At 33.4% G+C, this 20168-nt stretch overlaps 1 protein-coding gene across 1 annotated transcript in view; it reads right to left on the bottom strand.

Annotated features, from left to right (window-relative positions):
• LOC6050385 (serine/threonine-protein kinase 32A) overlaps positions 1-20168 on the bottom strand; it is a 299642-nt gene that overhangs the window by 247297 nt on the left and 32177 nt on the right. The window contains exon 2 of the mRNA XM_038256038.1: positions 16284-16546. Within this exon, the coding sequence (XP_038111966.1) occupies positions 16284-16338 (55 nt within the window). The 5' untranslated portion in view covers positions 16339-16546. The remainder of the gene's footprint in view (positions 1-16283; positions 16547-20168) is intronic.

The following is a 20168-nucleotide window of genomic DNA, read 5'->3' on the forward strand; positions in this document are numbered from 1 at the left end:
AAAAAACATGAAATTCATTTTCCTCCAAATTTTAAATTTACGACAATACAGCATGACGGTGTCGATTTTTGCACAATAAACCATTCTGAAGAGGGTTGGGGCGAAAAGCAGCCGGTTGTAATTAAGAAATCTCCCAGCAAAAAGTTAATCTTAATCTGGGTTCCGTACAAGATTGCTTTTCATGTGGGATTTCGTGTAACATGGCTTAGAATTAACTTTGAACTTGGAAGCTAATCGCCAAGTACCGAGCGTCTCCTTCGAACAAACTGATTTTCAAACAAAATGATGGAGACGCATGGTACTTTTGAAAATGCAGTTAAAAAGCTCACTTTTTTCACGCGGATTAACTGGACGCATCCATAAAAAAATGAAGCGCTCAGCAAACTGCACCCGACTTCTGCTGGAGGAGCAAACTTACTTTCCCACCGGCCAAGAAGACGGCGCAAGGTGGAAACTTCATACTTGAAGGATAATTTGATTCCGTTTCCCGGCAGGGTTGGCTCCCACGAGGGGTGGGGGTTGCGGGGATCGGAAAGTGTATTTGAATCGCTGGGATTTGAAAAAAGAATGGATCTTGAGTAATGCTTTTTGCCCTTCAGTGATGGAAGAATCGGGCCAGGGGAGGAAACGATATGCAGTTGATGGAGTGGGAAACTTTTAATTTAGTTATAACCCGAGAGTTGAGCTTTATGGACTTGTTCCGTTACTTGAGTACGACATGCGAAGACTTTTACGGGGTGATTTGTACCCAGTGAGTTAAGAAGAGAACAACAAAAAATATCAAAAACTCAATTTTGGAAGTACAGCGATTTCTCATCAAATTATCAGGACCCAGATCAAAAGTTCCGATTTGGCTCAAATTTTGCATATGCATATGAAAGTACCATGTTCATAATAATTAGATCTTTTCTGTTTTTGACAATTAGGGTGATGCTATGCGGAATAAGAATCTCCAAAAAATTGCGTTTTGCCTTCTTACTAAAGAAAGGTGTAGGTTTTACTTTATGGCTGGACATAATTTTCATCTTCGTAAATATTACAAATCTGCGCGAATTTTAATCGGAAAAATCGCTAAAAAATCACAATGCATCGATTTTTTGACGCTTCGTTGCCATGTCGACAAGTTGTCAAGTTGAGCTTCGAATACTGGCGCATATATTTTGTGGCTCGAGATATACTCGCTTGTAGTAGCTTGTCTACCGATGTTTCCTACAACATGTAAGATATCGTAGCTTTTCGGTTTCTTTTGCCCTGCCCATCTGTGCATAACTGTCCAATGCTTATGCAAAAACTTTTGTGACATAGGACATTCATCCAGCTAAAATCAAATTACCCATGAGCTCTTAAAATCGCCTAAAAGTAGACTCCATTTTCGTGATTTCGTAGCAGGGCTGCGGAGTTGGATCATATTTCAAGCGACTCCGACTCCGACTCCGACTCCGGCTTTCTGAGTTAAGCCGACTCCAACTCCGACTCCAGCTCCGATTTTCCACAAATTGATGACTCCGGCTCCAACTCCGACTCTGGCCTTCCAACTCTAGCCGACTCCGACTCCGACTCCGACTCCAGCTTATTTAAAATATTTTAAAAATTTGAATTAATCACATCACTCACATTTCAGTTCACACTTGCGCAAATACTGTAAACCGAAATTATTTATACAAAAAGTATGGAACCATACTAAGCTTGATAGATAAGTGTTCGTTGTTCTATGTTACATGTTTTCAGCGTTATATAAACAAAAATCATAAATATCTTCAGATTTAAACGCATTTTCAGCACAACAATTTTCTAAATAAATTTATATTTTGTTGTTTGTAAAATTGGAACTTTTTATTTAATTACTTTAAATTTACTTTCATTTTTTTTTAAATTTATATGCTAGCTAACTAATTTTCAATTGTAGGGTAGGGTAGTCATCAATGAGACACTTTTGGTTTTCAACTTTCAGCGATTTTTCTAATTTTTAAACCAGCATGTTTTAATGTGCTTTTTGTTGCATTTTCTTTCTTTTAGTGTGTTCTAACATTGACCAAAATATGAGATCTATCCGACATCTACAGCCAGAATTATTCAACTGTCTCATTGTAGACGCACTTGGCAGGAACAATGAGACAGCTGGGGAGAAATGAGACACTCTACGAAAATCAATAATTTTCTAGTAAAACATCATGTTTTTGTATTGTTTCACAACAGGTGACTTGTCTTGAACATTTTAGAGCAATTTTGCCAACATGAAACTTTAATATACAAAAGTAATACTAAAAAGTATTAAAATTTTGTAAAATCCATATATTTATACCAAATAACTTTATATGTTTGGTTAAATGAAGTTATAACTCTATAAATATGCCAAAAATCACTTTCAATTCATGTTTTGAAAGATTTACATGAATTTTGAAATTTTTAATGAAGAAAAATCAAAGTGTCTCATTGTTACCCATGGGCTTAAATGAGTGGGGAACAATGAGACAGCCCTGGATTCTGGGTATATTCTAAATTTTGGTCAAACCTAATGAAAGGACATTGTAGCGCAACTCAATCCCTATGGAACGTCGAAAGAAATTTGAAGAAATATAAGTTTTGGTGTAAATGGCAGCCTACGAGCGAAAGGATCAGTAGTGCGGTGCCTGTGTGGACGCGTAGTCCTGTTTTTTGTGTTATTTTCCGTCTCTTTTGTGTCGCTGTTCGAGTGCATGGGGTGATTGGTCATTATAATTAAATAATGGCATCAGTAGTGCGGTGCCTGTGTGGACGCGTAGTCCTGTTTTTTGTGTTATTTTCCGTCTCTTTTGTGTCGCTGTTCGAGTGCATGGGGTGATTGGTCATTATAATTAAATAATGGCATCAGTAGTGCGGTGCCTGTGTGGACGCGTAGTCCTGTTTTTTCGTGTTATTTTCCGTCTCTTTTGTGTCGCTGTTCGAGTGCATGGGGTGATTGGTCATTATAATTAAATAATGGCATCAGTAGTGCGGTGCCTGTGTGGACGCGTAGTCCTGTTTTTTGTGTTATTTTCCGTCTCTTTTGTGTCGCTGTTCGAGTGCATGGGGTGATTGGTCATTATAATTAAATAATGGCATCAGTAGTGCGGTGCCTGTGTGGACGCGTAGTCCTGTTTTTTCGTGTTATTTTCCGTCTCTTTTGTGTCGCTGTTCGAGTGCATGGGGTGATTGGTCATTATAATTAAATAATGGCATCAGTAGTGCGGTGCCTGTGTGGACGCGTAGTCCTGTTTTTGTGTTATTTTCCGTCTCTTTTGTGTCGCTGTTCGAGTGCATGGGGTGATTGGTCATTATAATTAAATAATGGCATCAGTAGTGCGGTGCCTGTGTGGACGCGTAGTCCTGTTTTTTCGTGTTATTTTCCGTCTCTTTTGTGTCGCTGTTCGAGTGCATGGGGTGATTGGTCATTATAATTAAATAATGGCATCAGTAGTGCGGTGCCTGTGTGGACGCGTAGTCCTGTTTTTTCGTGTTATTTTCCGTCTCTTTTGTGTCGCTGTTCGAGTGCATGGGGTGATTGGTCATTATAATTAAATAATGGCATCAGTAGTTCGGTGCCTGTGTGGACGCGCAGTCCTGTTTTTTTTTTCGTGCTATTTTCCGTCTCTTTTGTGTCGCTATTTGTGGTGATTGGATTTCTTCTTCTTATTTTTTTTTCATTTATTTTTTGTTCGCGCGTTCGTTGGCCGATGAATTTTATTTTTGTTCTCTTTATATAGTTTTCGATAGAAACGATCCGATTTTTGTTTTTTGAGACAAGCAAGTCGTATTGCTGGATTAAGTCCTTTCCATATCATCGAGGATCGGAAGGCACGTCGACGGATATGTTCTAAGGCTTATGATATAAAATAATTTTAATGAATGAAGCCCTTCCTACATCACCGTTGATCGGAAGGCACGTCGACGGAGAATTTCTGGAGAATCGCGGTCGAATTAATTCTATTTTTAAATCCCTAGATAGGTATCTTTCCGCAGCCGGCTGCCTAAGATTTTTAATATTTCAACCGATAAACAAATTGCTCATGGTCGCATCACCTACCACAGTGAATCCTGACCTCATACCCATCTTACTAACCCCTCATAACTCATGTGATACTTTGTCGGAGACGCAGTCGATTTGGCGGTCCCATCACTCAAGTATCGGCTAACATTCCCATCCACTTCCCCGTGTCTTACCACTGGTCGTGGCCGGCGTCGGTATTGATCAGCACGATAGGGACCTTTGAAAATTGCGAAGGGGTGATGATTGGTTCCTACTTTTCATCACTGGTCCACGGAGCAATGTTTGGGGGTCCTGGTCAATAACGAAGTAGCAGCTACGGGTAGACACCAATGCTATGCTATGCTAAATGGCAGCCTACGAGCGAAAAAGTATTTTTTGTCCATAATTTACTTTTACACTCCAGAATCAAACCATTATGAATAACTTTTCAGAGGAGCGTCCACACCCAAAGCAACTATTATAGCAGACGTGTATCCAGTAGATACACCTTTCCCCCAAATATGAGCCTGATTGGTTGAAACTACGACTTGTGAGAGCCATTTTATCATTGTTCCCCGTGTCTCATTGATGACTACTCTACCCTACTTGAGCAACTCTCTACGAAATCGGCCAATTTCGACCATTTTTATTTTTTGTATTTTTTGATTTGGCTCAAACTTTGTGGGCGCCTTCCCTATGACCAAATAAGCTATTTTGCGTCATTGGTTCACCCATACAAGTCGCCATACAATTTTGGCTGCTGTCCATACAAAAATGGTATGTAAATATTCAAACAATAGTGACTTTTGAGTGAATTTTCTGATCAATTTGGTGTCTTCGGCAAAGTTGAAGGTATTGTTGAGGACTTTTGAGAAAAATATAGGTACACGGAAAAAAATTTGCAGATTTTTTAATCAACTTTTTTTTCACTAAAACTCAATTTCCCAAAATACGTATTTTTTGATTTTCGAGATTTTTTTATATGTTTTAGGGGACAAAAATCCGCAACTTTTGAGCCATAGAGAAACATGGTCAAAAAAATTTCCGCCAAGTTACGATTTTTTGAAAAAACAAAGATTTTTGGAAAAAATTAAAGTTTCATGCAAAAACAAATTTGACATTATTTTTTAATGCAAAATTGAATTTGAAATCGAAAAATACTTTACAGATTTTTTGATAAAGGGCTCCGTTTTCAAGATATAGCCACCGAAAGTTTGATTTTAGCGAAATATTTGCTGTTTTTCGATTTTTAAAAATAGTGACCATGAGTGACCATTTCTAAAAATATTTTTTTTTAAGGTTCAGAAAATTTGCTATAAAATAATCTAAGAGACATTGAAGATTGAACCTCGGATTGCTAAGATAGAGCCGCTTTAAGAAAAAGAAACACGAAAATTGAAGTTTTCCTAATCTCACCAAAACAACCCACCATTTTCTAATGACCATATCTCAGCAAATAATGGTCTGATTCTCAATGTTAAAACATGAAACATTCGTAAAATTTTCCGATCTTTTCGAAAAAAAATATTTTGAAAATTTTTAAATCAAGACTAGCATTTTAAATGGACGTAATATTCAATGTTTGGCCATTTTAAAATATCAATCTGCATCGATTGTGCATGTTAAAAAGTCGAAGCAAAAAATGTTCCTATAAAAAAAGGATCTACTTAAAATCTTAGCAATTCTATGGTAATATATTTACATTTAGTTGAATTAAAAGTTTGCAAATTTAAGTTTAGATAAGTTTTATATAGATTTTCCAGATTTTATATAAACTTTTATACTAAGTAGTCAGTAAACTTTATATTTAATCCCAATTATTTTTTTAATCAGTCAAGGATGCCTATTTGGAGTTGGGAGACTGGATTTATGGTGATTTGTCAACAAATAACTTTATTTATGTTAATTTTTTGAAAGGTGTACAAACTTTTTTGCTGGCGTGAGTTTATAAACAAAACGTATTATAAGGTTTCTGTAAAATTTCAAATTGTTTACATGTTTCATCACAAAATGTGCATAGTGCCCAAGGGGTGTAAATACTTTTTTTAACACACTTTAAATACTTTTTTTAAATACTGTAAATACAAGCAAAAAGAAACAGTAAAAAATTACTTAAAAATGTTTTAATTTTTTGACTACACAGCCACAATTGTTTACTATTGTACGAGTTATGAAACTATAGTTTAGTGTATACAATTATTGACAAGAGAGGATTAACAGATAATCATGCTGTGATCTTAGTGAAATAACACAATAAGAGCTTTCCAATCACAATAAAAATGCTTCGAAAACAACATGACATCTGATAATTATCTTTATCCAAAAAATAAATTGATTAAAAAAAATGTCAACGCAGTGCACGCGATTCAATAAATAAATTTAAATAATTGGTTATAAACCTGAATTATAACAAATATTGAACAATAAATAATTTCATAAATTATATAAAATATATTGATAACTCCGACTCCAGCTCCGACTCCGGGTCTATCAGAAATTTACGACTCCAGCTCCGACTCCGACTCCAGCTCAACAAATTTAACCAGCTCCAACTCCGACTCCGACTCCAGCTATTCGAATTTTGACGACTCCGACTCCGACTCCGACTCCGACTCCAAGTCCCCAAAAAGACCCGACTCCACCAACTCCGACTCTACAGCCCTGTTCGTAAGTTTATTTAACTGAGTTCATTGGATTCCAATAGGAGCTTTCTAAGCTTTTTATCGTTTATATCGTTTTCAAAGTTTTCAATGCTCGCGACGTCAATGGCTTTCTACCTAAGGTCTCGCGATTGAGTGTGTAGTGGTGCGGTTGTAAAAATCTCTGACCCTCTCACTTTCGTAGAAGCTGAATGGCAAGCTTCCCTGCATTGTGCGGCACACGCGGTTCACTTGTACCTCGGTTTTGCTTTGCGCCTGCTTTGTTCGGTTTACACCATCTCACTCGAAGAGATTTTTTGTTTCGTGTCTGGCACTTTTTCGTGGCATGAACCTTGGCTCATAGAGGAAAAAATCGTGACGTCAGAAATGAATTCAAATCACTCAAAATTCATTTTGTAAGTGACTTTAACAGTTTGGCCTTGTTTGAAAGCTACTTTGTCCCCAGTTTTCTGTGGGAGAGAAAAGGAGGCGAACACTTTATGAAAATCACACCTGTCAAAAATCCTAGCCTTATTTTTTTTTTGGGAAGCTTGTTATGCTCGCGTTTGTCATAAACGCTTGTTTGATTTAGAATTTGTACGATTAAAAATATTCTTTTGGTGAAAATTGCATTTTCAGTTTCATTTGGAAAACACTTCATTTATAATACCTTGCTTTGATCATAAGATTTGTTATATCATATCACTTTCTTTTGTGCTGACGTTATAAATAAACAAAGTCGATGTTTTGAATTGAAGGAAGTTCTACCATTGTTATATTCTTTAGTAAGAATGGTTCTATCTCACCCCAGGTCGGATAAATTCGGGGTTTTTAGCTTGCCACATTTCAAAAGAAAGGTTGATTATTTGAGCTTTTATTGAAAAATACTAAGCATTTTGAAAACATAACACTCTATTTCGAATAAGACCACCCTAATCACCAAAAAAAAATACGAGTCTACTCATTTTGGCCAAGAAACTCCCATGCCAAATTAGAGCCAATCCAAAACAATTTTGATCTGAATCCTGCTGATTTTTCGTGGAATCGCTGTATAAAGTTATTACATACATTGACAAAATTGACAAAATCAAACTAAAAGTGACGAACTGTCAACAAAAGGGTTGTCAAACTAAAACGTGACCCCGTTCGTTTGACAACAGGTGGTGTCAAACCATCGGGGTTTGAGTGTAATAAAAATATGTTTTTAAGGGATTTGGCTACCACAAATTATATTCAAAGTTTTTGTCTTCAGAGTAAAAGGGGCGGCAACAATGTTTTAAAAAAAAACAATTTTCCTAGATTATCAAATTTTTCAAACAAAGAGGATCCCAAAATGCTTTATACATTATTACAATTATGCTACTGTCAGAAAATGACAAAATATAAACAAATTTACAAAAACATTTTGTTTCCAAAAGTTTTTCGTCTGCCCGATCTGCTGTCTCAAAATTTAAATTTAATTACAAATCTTAAAGTAACCTACTTTGTTTTAAAATTGGACCAATATTTCCCAAAATATCGTAAGTTGAATGATAATCATTTCGAGAAACGAGAATCAATCTCGTACTAGTCTCTTTTGTCTTTTTTTTTTAAATAAACATTTCTGTAATCAAAATTACAACCTTGAAAAAGGTACACTGTCAAATGTCACAAACGAACTTTTCGATCGGATATTTTTTTTTTCTTTTTTTTTTAATAATATTCAGGATTTTCTTTTTTTTTTTTGAGTTTCATAATTTATACTGGTATAAATCAAATTTAAAGTTTATATCGCTAAGCTCTGGTCAGGGTCACTTTAAAACACTAAGTTTCAATATCAAGCTAAATTTTCAAAAATTTTAAGTATAATTAATCACAAGCTGTTTATACATTGTCAAAGTTGCAAAACTTTGTCAAGGTTGCCAAACAAAATCATGCAAATATTTTTTCCCGTGTGAAATGCCTAATTTTTATATCTGGTCCAAACATTCCAATTTTTTAAAAAGTCTTAAATGCAAGTGTTGCAATCGAGTGATAAAAAACACTCGACCGTCACTATAGCTTGTAATAATTTTTCCAATAAAAAATATTTTTTAGTCATTATTTTTTCCCTTTTTTGAAATTATATTTTGAAAGGGAGGAAAATTTGAATTGGACTTATAAATCAATACATGTTGTTAATATCTTGTGCCAGTTAAACAATTGACATACCCATATGTCTCTTTTGCTTTGCTTTATAATTGCCACTTTAAAATAAGACTGTCTTCAATCAACTTTATTATTCATAATAAAGTTTGACTAGATTTGTATTAGGTCGATATAATCGTTGTCTCAAATTGTTTCTGTTATTTTTCATTTTTTTTTTTTTTACAGCAAATCTGAAATTTCAACTGGAGCTGTGTACTTCTGAGCCAGTTTTTTTTAATTTCATAAGTTTATTTTGAATGTATTCCAATTTACTGTTAATTCCATTAAAAAATGCCTTTATTGGGCAGATTGCGGCAGGCAAACTTACTTCCGGTACCATTTCAATAATGAGTTCATTTCAGATTCTAGTTTTTTTTTACAAAAAAATAATAACTGTCAAAAAGTTGGAATATGTTTGGTCAGCGTCGTACTATAAGTAACCCTTGAACCTTTAGTCAATTTTTGTTAGCAATAAAGTTTGAAGGCATTTATTTCAAATTTTCAAGAAAAAAATTCAATTGAATTTCTCCTACAATGTGACCAGTCAACCATCAGCATGTAAAACTCCGGCAAACCTAGCCAAGCAAACCCCGTTTTAGCACAGCTCTGGAGCAACTGAAATGCAAGTGGCATGCGACATAAATCATCCGATTAAAGTCTGTGGTGCAACCGGGCCTGTTGGACCTCAAGCCCAGGGCATGGCATAAGTAAACGGATTTAACACACCCTGGAACAGGGGGGAAAAATATCCAAACCTACCGCCCACATCCCAGCAGCTTCTTTTTTTTTTGGACGTGCAACGCCACCACGTGGCAATGTCAGGCCAGCTGATGAAGTAAACTGCGAATACTAATAGCCTCGCATTAACATAACATTTTACGATCTCGCACATGACGTTTTTTTGTGGCGCGTAAAATAATTGCTCATCATAAAGAGGTGGGGAGTTGGAGTAGGTATTTTGGCAGAATTTCAGAAAAAAGCTTTAAACGGAAAATCGTCGGAAAAAAGCGCTAACGAGAAATGACAAGTGGCGGTTGGCAATCAAAAAAAAAATGGCGCCCAAATTAATGACGACCCTCCTGGTAGGAGAATTTCATATGGTACGTCAATACCCCCTCTCATTAAACGATGCCGGCGGGATGCTGATTAAATTTAACGAAACGCAACAGAGCGGCGGAATTAAATTTCAGCGTTGATCAATTTGCGAACTAATTGAAGCAACATCAGGTAAAAATAATGAACCAAATTATGCAGCATCCACGAAGGCTAGACGCGCCACAGAAATGTGGTCAGTTGGTCACAGATCCCTCGAATCTGTTTTGAGAAACCCGAGCAGACGGTAATAACAAAATTCATGTCATTTCAATAACAAATACTGTTAAAATAACAGAAAGTGTTTTGTGAATTTCTTGAAAAGAAAGAGTTTAATAGCAGTTTATGTTATCATAACAAAATTTGTTATTGGTCTGATATTGGTTGAACGCCTAAACAACTTTGTAATAACATTTTTTGTTATAGAGGAATAACTTCAACTGTTATTGGGATGATCGGATTAGTTGTTTAAATAACAAAAAAAAATAACAGAGATTTATTCGAATAATAACTAAAAATGTTATTTGTCCGTTATTACAATAACAATCCAATAACAAAAAATTCATTACGGCGAATAACAAATCTTGTTATAAATAACATAAAATGTTACTGGCCTAGTATTTTGAAATATCAAAATATGTTATTCACAAGTTATTTCCGTCTGCTCGGGAAGATAATAATGTTCATAGATTTGGTTCATAGACCTGAACAAAATTTAAATTTCCTTTTTTGATGAGTTTTTTTTAACATTCGTATTTTTTTGTTTTTTATTACATTTTGCAAAAGTTCCTAATTAGACAAAAATAACATAAAAATAACATTCTTTTTTTAATTTGAAAAAAGTGTTGGTCTGTTAACCAATAAATATCGTATAAATAAATAATAATTGAAAATTGAAATCGATTAACGTTGCCGCGGAAATTTAGTCAAAAGTCCAAAAATACTTTTTTTTTGCAAACTTACAGTTTAAACATGAAATCCTTTTATAAATCAAAGAATTACATTTCGAGCCATTTACAAAAATTAGGAAGTTATACTAAAAATTTAAACAAATTTAAGTATTTTTGTATGACCCAATTTCACCCCTCAGACTTAATGTCACCCCTGATGACGGTACCGTCAAATTTTTAAACATTCTATTTTTTGATTCACCCATACGAGGCTCCATACAATTTTGACAGCTATCCACACAAAAAAAATCTGTATCTTTTGAAGGATTTTTTTTATGAAACTACCTAGAAAAATTAGAACACGGAAAAAAATTGGGCGAATTTTTAATAAACTTCCCAAAATTCATAATTTTTAAATTTTCATAAGTTTTAAAGAACAAAAAAACAAATATTTTGAAAATTTTAGAATCAAGACTAACATTTCAACAAGGTCTCATTGAATAATATCGAGTATATTAAGGCTCTGAAAGGCATCATTCCCGATCGGCCGTTTAGCAGCCATGTTTGTTTTCAAATCTTGATTCAGAATGTTTCAATCAAAAAATGGGTTTCTTTGATTTAATTTACTATTTCTGGACCCTGAATTCAGAACCATCATTGAAAGTCATTGCCCCAAAAGTGAAAGAAACCATTTTGAAAAGTTAGAGTTAATTCCATAAGATCCTACAAATTGAGGTTCAATCTTCAATTCTCTAATAAAAAAAATTATTGAAATTTTTTTCAGCTTTTCCAAAAAAATATTTTAATTAATGCTATTTTGAAACATCGAAAAACATAATGTCGCTATATCTTGAAAACGGTCCGCTTTATCAAAACATGTGAAAAGTACTTTTCGAAAGCAAATATGATTTTACATTAAAAACTGGATTCAAAGAAGATACAAAAAATTGCGATTTTTTGTCCTCTGAAACAAGTAAATAAAAGATAGACGACATAAGAAAAAAAAATATGATAGACGACATAAGAAAAAAAAAAGATTTGAAGATTTGAAGATTTGAAGATTTGAAGATTTGAAGATTTGAAGATTTGAAGATTTGAAGATTTGGAGATTTGGAGATTTGAAGATTTGGAGATTTGAAGATTTAAAGATTTGAAGATTTGAAGATTTGAAGATTTGAAGATTTGAAGATTTGAAGATTTGAAGATTTGAAGATTTGAAGATTTGAAGATTTGAAGATTTGAAAATTTGAAGATTTGAAGATTTGAAGATTTGAAGATTTGAAGATTTGAAGATTTGAAGATTTGAAGATTTGAAGATTTGAAGATTTGAAGATTTGAAGATTTGAAGATTTGAAGATTTGAAGATTTGAAGATTTGAAGATTTGAAGATTTGAAGATTTGAAGATTTGAAGATTTGAAGATTTGAAGATTTGAAGATTTGAAGATTTGAAAATTTGAAGATTTGAAGATTTGAAGATTAAAAGATTCAAAAACGATCTATTCTAGAGCATGGAAGGGAATCGAACCCATTTGGCTCATATTCTTGCGCTATCCCAGTTATTCGGCTTGTGGTATTATATGTTTCAGGCAATGTCTCACCACAAAAACCACCCGCAGAAAAGCTCTACAAGGTTTTGTACAGCTCGCATACGAACTCTCGTGTCATCAACGCTGCTAATTTATTCACCACGTTTAGTGCTCGAAACGAAAGTTGTTTGGTTTTAGCACGAAACGAACCCCTCCTCACACCTCCAGAACTCCTGAAGATTATCTCCAAGGTTAAGTTTCGTGCAAAGCTATCAGCAAACTTTGCTTCCTCGCAGCAGCAGCACAGGTGCAATCAATTATTCACACAGTTGGATGCTAATAGTGTGAGATACGGGAAAATGACAGTGAGTTTGCTCGGGAGGGGGTAGTTTACATTTTCCACGTTAATGTTAAAGTTTAACAAAAAAAAACGATTCCTGTTCGATCTACCTACTCAATAAATTTAGAGATTGAGTTTGGTATCTATCAAGTCTTCAAAGTTACAAGCGACACAGTAAAAAATCATGGTATGAAAAATTTTGTTGCAGATAAAAAATGTAATGACTCTGTATGTAAATTTACATCTGTTTTAATGTAATTTTACATGTTCCAGAAAAATTTAGGTAAAATTACATATTTTTAATAACAACATTTTTAAATTTGTGCTCAAAAAATCTGTATGTAAATTCACATCTGTTTACGTGTAGTTTTACATGTTCCACAAAAAAATTAGGTACGACTTTTCTAAATTTATGCAAAAAAATACCTAACAGCTCATGCAACATTTCCACCACAACAACAGCCTATCTCGATAGCACTAAATAAAATTATAAAAAAAACTAAAAGTGTCTTCACCCGATTCACACTGAATGAAAGTTTAAAAAGCCTCCTCCCCCGCTCCTATTCCCAGCATGTACGGCTGGCAAGTGACTTTATTTTCGCTGTTCCAAGTTGTTTTGCGATTTTTTGCTTTTTTTTTTTGCTGAGCTTGAAAATTCCGTCCCCCCTCGCTTAACGTCATTAAATTGTATTCTGGTCTCATTTTCCGCCTGCTCGGCAAGTTTTTTGTTTTTTTTCTGCCTGGAGGGTTAAAAACTTTTCGTCTCTGCCGCGCAAAACAACCAACCGAACGAACGAAGCAACCAGGGTTGATTGAAAGTTTGACTGTCAGTCTCAGGGGTGAGTAAAGTTTTGCGCCGGAAATATGCTGCTACCAAAGGGGGGTTTGGGAGTGGGGGGGGGGATTGTTTTGTTATGAGATTTGAGACCGGTTTTGCGCTGAGAAATTCTTGATTATATTTATTTGTTTTTATCTTGCGGCAAGTTTGTGTCTTTTGGCTTGATATATTGCGTATAAGAGGGGAGCAAGATTTTTTCTTGGAATTATATAATGACAACATGGATAAAATTGTCAAATTTCTTAAATTAACATGCAGTCTCCAAGACTGCAAATATCTTTTCATTCGCTCATAACGAACTTTGCATAAAAGTTCTAAAAGAAAGTCAATCGTCCCATTTCCTTTCCTAGTTCAACAAATGCAACATGTTGGTTCTAGAATCAAACTGGGGTTTTTGCTATCTTTTTTTTTTGCATTACGTTTCCTGACAACTTGTCGATTGTCATTTTATTTCTCCGTAGAGAACTGTACGTGAACTGTTGAGGAAGTTTTGCTCGATCATTTTTCTTTCTTCTCTATTTGCAGTGGTAGAAATATTTGTGCGACCTTGGAAAAAATGCTATGCCAATAATGTTGGAAAACGTAAAAGTACATGAAAACCAATCATTTTTTTATTTAGCGAATTAAAATTATCAAATTAATCGAGAACCCTAAAAGTTTTACAACCTTTACATTCAGCACCTCCTCCAACCAGGAAAAACTCAGCAAAAAGCTATCATCATCATGAGTAGCAATGACTCTCATGACCCTGATGAAGTTCTTACATTTTACTCATCCACACTCTCACTTTTATTGGACCAGCACAAGTGCAGAATCATCATCATGGGACGCTTAAAAATGACAGCCATAAAAAGTTTCTCTATCGTGAGTTTCGGTTTCGACCTCGATTACCTTGTAAGCACGATGCTTTGAAAAGGGTTGAAAGAAATTATTCTAGCTTAGATCCTTTTTTGTTCTTACTCCACAAAATTACTTTATGCTTTTTTGCTTTTCTTGTTTTTTTTTTTGTTTTTTTTTTACTTTTTTGCTTTTTTGCTTTTTTGCTTTTTTGCTTTTTTGCTTTTTTGCTTTTTTGCTTTTTGCTTTTTGCTTTTTGCTTTTTGCTTTTTGCTTTTTGCTTTTTGCTTTTTGCTTTTTGCTTTTTGCTTTTTGCTTTTTGCTTTTTGCTTTTTGCTTTTTGCTTTTTGCTTTTTGCTTTTTGCTTTTTGCTTTTTGCTTTTTGCTTTTTGCTTTTTGCTTTTTGCTTTTTGCTTTTGCTTTGCTTTTTGCTTTTTGCTTTTTGCTTTTTGCTTTTTGCTTTGCTTTTTGCTTTTTGCTTTTTGCTTTTTTGCTTTTTGCTTTGCTTTTTGCTTTGCTTTTGCTTTTGCTTTTTGCTTTTTGCTTTTGCTTTTGCTTTTTTGCTTTTTGCTTTTGCTTTTTGCTTTTTGCTTTGCTTTGCTTTTGCTTTTTGCTTTTTGCTTTTTGCTTTTGCTTTTTGCTTTTTTGCTTTTGCTTTTTGCTTTTGCTTTTTGCTTTTTGCTTTTTGCTTTTTGCTTTTTGCTTTTTGCTTTTTGCTTTTTGCTTTTTGCTTTTTGCTTTTTGCTTTTTGCTTTTTGCTTTTTGCTTTTTGCTTTTTGCTTTTTGCTTTTTGCTTTTTGCTTTTTGCTTTTTGCTTTTTGCTTTTGCTTTTTGCTTTTTGCTTTTTGCTTTTTGCTTTTTGCTTTTGCGTTTGCTCTTCCGCTCTGCTTTTTGCTTTTTGCTTTTTGCTTTTTGCTTTTTGCTTTTTGCTTTTTGCTTTTTGCTTTTTGCTTTTTGCTTTTTGCTTTTTGCTTTTTGCTTTTTGCTTTTTGCTTTTTGCTTTTTGCTTTTTGCTTTTTGCTTTTTGCTTTTTGCTTTTTGCTTTTTGCTTTTTGCTTTTTGCTTTTTGCTTTTTGCTTTTTGCTTTTTGCTTTTTGCTTTTTGCTTTTTGCTTTTTGCTTTTTGCTTTTTGCTTTTTGCTTTTGCTTTTTGCTTTTTGCTTTTTGCTTTTTGCTTTTTGCTTTTGCTTTTTGCTTTTTGCTTTGCTTTTTGCTTTTTGCTTTTGCTTTTGCTTTTTGCTTTTTGCTTTTGCTTTTTGCTTTTATGCTTTTTGCTTTTGCTTTTTGCTTTTTGCTTTTTGCTTTTTTGCTTTTTTGCTTTTTTGCTTTTTTGCTTTTTTGCTTTTTTGCTTTTTTGCTTTTTTGCTTTTTTGCTTTTATGCTTTTTTGCTTTTTTGCTTTTTTGCTTTTTTACGTTTTTGCTTTTTTGCTTTTTTACGTTTTTGCTTGTTTGCTAAAAGAGCACTTTAATTCACTAAAAGCGCACACCACCAACTACCTACAAACTTAATTATGATGAGAAGGCGTTAGAGCGAACGCCTGAGTTACTGTTGTTTTGCTACCGTGGCTTCCAGCTGGATTAGTCGGATCAAAGTTTGGATTTGTTTACTTTATGGCTTCGCTACAGGGAGGCTCTGATGTGGCTAAAGCTTTCCGTTACCAAAGTTTGCCCAAATCAAGGTTTTGCTTCATTTGCAATCAACATGATCATCATCATAATTATTCCAGGGCAGCCAATTAAATTTATGCAAATTAAGTCTTGCTTGAAGCAAACTTGTTTTCATTTCGCAGAGATTGCTTTTAATGACTGAAAATGAAACATCAATTAAACTTAATCAATTAAAGTGAGAAGAGCCGTCTACCCAAACGAATCATGATATTTTTTATTTCGACACGAGCAATGATTAACTGTGTGTTTTTTTTCTCATCCACGAAACAGTTTCAGAATAATCAAGAAAACAATTACTCACCGTCCTCGTCCGAGAGCATGCTCACGTCCTGGCGTGACGACGAGGTCACACCCATTTTAATTGCTTTTTCCCGCCGTGCTACTCCCGCGTGGTCACGCGACGATGATCCGTAACCGTCAACCGGGTTGTGGGTGGCGCGTAACTCTCCTATTGGTTTTTGTTTAGAAGAGTGACAAATGTGATGCCGCCGTTGCACACTTTTCTGATTCACTCGTGGCTAATTTGACTTTAAAAAATTTTGACTGATTTCACGGTGAAATTACCTGTGGAAAAAGATGAAGAATAATTTTGTATTATTTTTTTTAAAGCTAAAGAAAAAATATGTTTTATAAATTGCATTAAACAAATCATAAAATACATTTTTTCAAATAAACGTGTCGCCCACAGTGTTGCAAACGCGGCTCAATTAGGGCTGCATTTTCATCAAGAATAACGTGCACTTTTAATGAACTCGTTCCGAGTACATACCTCAAGCGTACTCCACCACCCATCTGCTGGTGACTGTTTAAATTGGTTCGCTTGGAAACATTTCCGCATCCCCCGTCAGATTAACACTTATCTACCCAATCCCATTGGCAGATGCAAACTCGTTGTGACTTTTGTGTCATCGATTTCCAAAGTGAGAGATTAAGCTTTTCAACAAATCAATTCAAATTAGAAATCATAGTATCCATAGTGGTATTATTTTTTTGCAGAACCTCAGCTATAAATTTGTGTGCCATTTCAATTCAAAAATTCCATCTATCCCCACCTTGACCGCTCATTTCATGAGTTCACAATCTGTTAAAACCCATAAATATTCTACTATTGGCGTCTCACAACCTACCGTCAGCAACAGGAGGCAGGAAATTAATCCTCGAGCATTCCGGATTCCCATAAAATGAATTATTCTACCACCCAGCCAACTGTTGCCTAGGCCTTCGTCCGCCGGTCGATCCAACATCTGCCTACTGTTGCTGTATACACAGTCGGTACTCGAGCCAATCGCAGAGATACAAACTTTAATCCCAGTGCGAGCTCCGGTCCTTCCCTCCGGGGCATTCCTCCGAAAGGGCCGAGCACCGACGCTCCGAGGCAATTTCAAATTTTGCAAAATCCAATAAAGCGCCCGAAATTACGTCAAATTACCGCCTCGACCTAAATTAGATTTACCATTTGCAGCGCGCTCGGAGTTTCACCGCCTTGCCGTCAATTTGTGTCCTGCTCAGTGTTGCCACATGCTCGTCTGTATCAGAAGGCCCAAAAATCTGTCTTATCTGCACCAAGCATGGCGAATATCTGTACCATTATCTGTACGGTATATTTTTTGTAAAAAACTTTTTTTTAACATGCATTTTGAACAATTTTATGACAACACTAAATGTTGATATGCAGCTCGGAAGAATCGCAGAATTTCATATAAAAAACGCCCGAGTAACGCTCAAGGAAAGGGTCGCGAAAAGATTTTCCTTAAATGTAATAGAAACGGAAAGTGGTGTATGAAGTTTCTTGGCGCTATGTTTGTTTGCAAAATTTTCTCGTGAAATTTTTTAAATATTCAGAATTTGTTTATTTAATTGCAACTAAAATTAATAAATGTATCAATAATTTTGTAATCAATATTATAATTTTGAAATTCCGAATTGCTTTATGATGCCTAATCTCAAAAAGCAGAATCTTGAAATTAAAAGAAAGTTTTTTGTATTTTGCTTGAAAAGAAGTAAACCAAAGAGAAAATCCATAATCTGTATGTTTATGGATTTTCTCTTTGGTTTACTTCTTTTCAAGCAAAAATACAAATTAAAAAAAACATTTCAAAATTTAGAAATAATAAAATCTAAGATTAAAAAAAAAATAAATATGTATACAAAACAAAATTTAAAAATAACAAATTCAAAGCTTAACAATTCTAATATTAAAAATAATTAAATTAAATAAAAATAATTTAACAATTTAAACATTCAAAATCCTTTAAATCAGCAATTCTCAACCTTCTTCTAGGCCGGTACCCCCTGCCACGTGAATCAAGTAGGCCCGGTACTCCCGTTGAGAATCGCTGCTTTAAATTCAAAACTATATTCAAAAAACAGTTAAAATTCAAAATAAAAATCTAAAATTTAAGAGCTTACCCAAATTTGAAAATAAAAAAATATCAAAGAATTTAGGAATTTAAAAATTTAAGAGTAAAAGAATTGAAGAATTAAAGAATTAAAGAATCAAAGAATCAAAGAATTAAAGAATTAAAGAATTAAAGAATTAAAGAATTAAAGAATTAAAGAATTAAAGAATTAAAGAATTAAAGAATTAAAGAATTAAAGAATTAAAGAATCAAAGAATTAAAGATTTAAAGAATTAAAAAATTAAAGAATTAAAGAATTTAAGAATTTAAGAATTTAAGAATTTAAGAATTTAAGAATTTAAGAATTTAAGAATTTAAGAATTTAAGAATTTAAGAATTTAAGAATTTAAGAATTTAAGAATTTAAGAATTTAAGAATTTAAGAATTTAAGAATTTAAGATTTCTGATATTTAAGAATTTAAGAATTTAAGAATTTAAGAATTTAAGAATTTAAGAATTTAAGAATTTAAGAATTTAAGAATTTAAGAATTTAAGAATTTAAGAATTTAAGAATTTAAGAATTTAAGAATTTAAGAATTTAAGAATTTAAGAATTTAAGAATTTAAGAATTTAAGAATTTAAGAATTTAAAATTTAAATTTAAGAATTTAAGAATTTAAGAATTTAAGAATTTAAGAATTTAAGAATTTAAGAATTTAAGAATTTAAGAATTTAAGAATTTAAGAATTTAAGAATTTAAGAATTTAAGAATTTAAAAATTTAACAATTTAAGAATTTAAGAATTAAAGTTAGACTGTAATCCATATTCATACTATTCAGACTGCAGTCCCGATCGACCCAGTTGACGGTACAAAACATAATTTATCGAAAACTTTCAATAAATTTTTTTTGACCAGATTTCATTTATTAAATAGTTTAATGTGACATAATGAAGTTAACTTTCAAAAACCAAATAATAATGGTTTGAATAATGAGGATTACATTTGTTTTTAATATTCAGGCAACTACAAGGCGGTTGTAAATATTTTTTTCAAATTTAGTGCTAGTAAAGTATGGAATGCTAAAAAGATAATATTTATTATCAAACTTTTTTCTTGCAAAAATTGCGTTAAATGCAATAAGCAAGATTATGGATGTATAAAAATCATGATTTTTTTTCATATGATTTAAAAACATATTCAAATTATTAAAAAATACAATAAACTTTATGCCTCATTAATTTCAGTTGGATTCACTACAACTTTTATTAAATTTTTGAAGTATTTTAGATTTTATTTTACCTGTGTTCTCCTTCATTTCTAAATCATTTTTGAAAAGAATCGGAAATGCTCGAAATTATGTTATAACTTTATTATAACGAAATGCTATGCTATGAATTATTTTTATTAGGTCCTTGTCGTTACTGAAACCTGGTTAGCAATGAGTCTGCTTTGTGAATACAGTTGTCTTTGTAAATACAGTTCTCTCAAACCTAAGAGTAACTACAGAGGATATTGTGTGTAAATGTTAGTGGGAGGGAGCCAATTACCCGCTGCGTACTGGTGGTTAGTATTGAGAGAGATTGCTAGTTCAAAATATTCCAGCATAACTGGATCTTAAGACCGTTAAAAATATAAGCATGATCCATTTCTAAATGTTTCAAAAATTAAACTAGATTTAATCAATGAAAAGTTCATAAATGTTGAGATAATTGCAATAACTTAACTATTCAATCAAATCACTTTGAGTAAAAATCTGTTTTATCTGAAAATCTGTACAAATCTGTACGGTGACCCAAATATCTGTCATCTGTACGTACAGATTCTGTACTCAGATCTTTGCTGAAAA

The sequence above is a fragment of the Culex quinquefasciatus genome, chromosome 1 (genome assembly GCF_015732765.1).
Source record: "Culex quinquefasciatus strain JHB chromosome 1, VPISU_Cqui_1.0_pri_paternal, whole genome shotgun sequence".
Classification (NCBI taxonomy): Eukaryota; Metazoa; Arthropoda; class Insecta; order Diptera; family Culicidae; genus Culex; species Culex quinquefasciatus.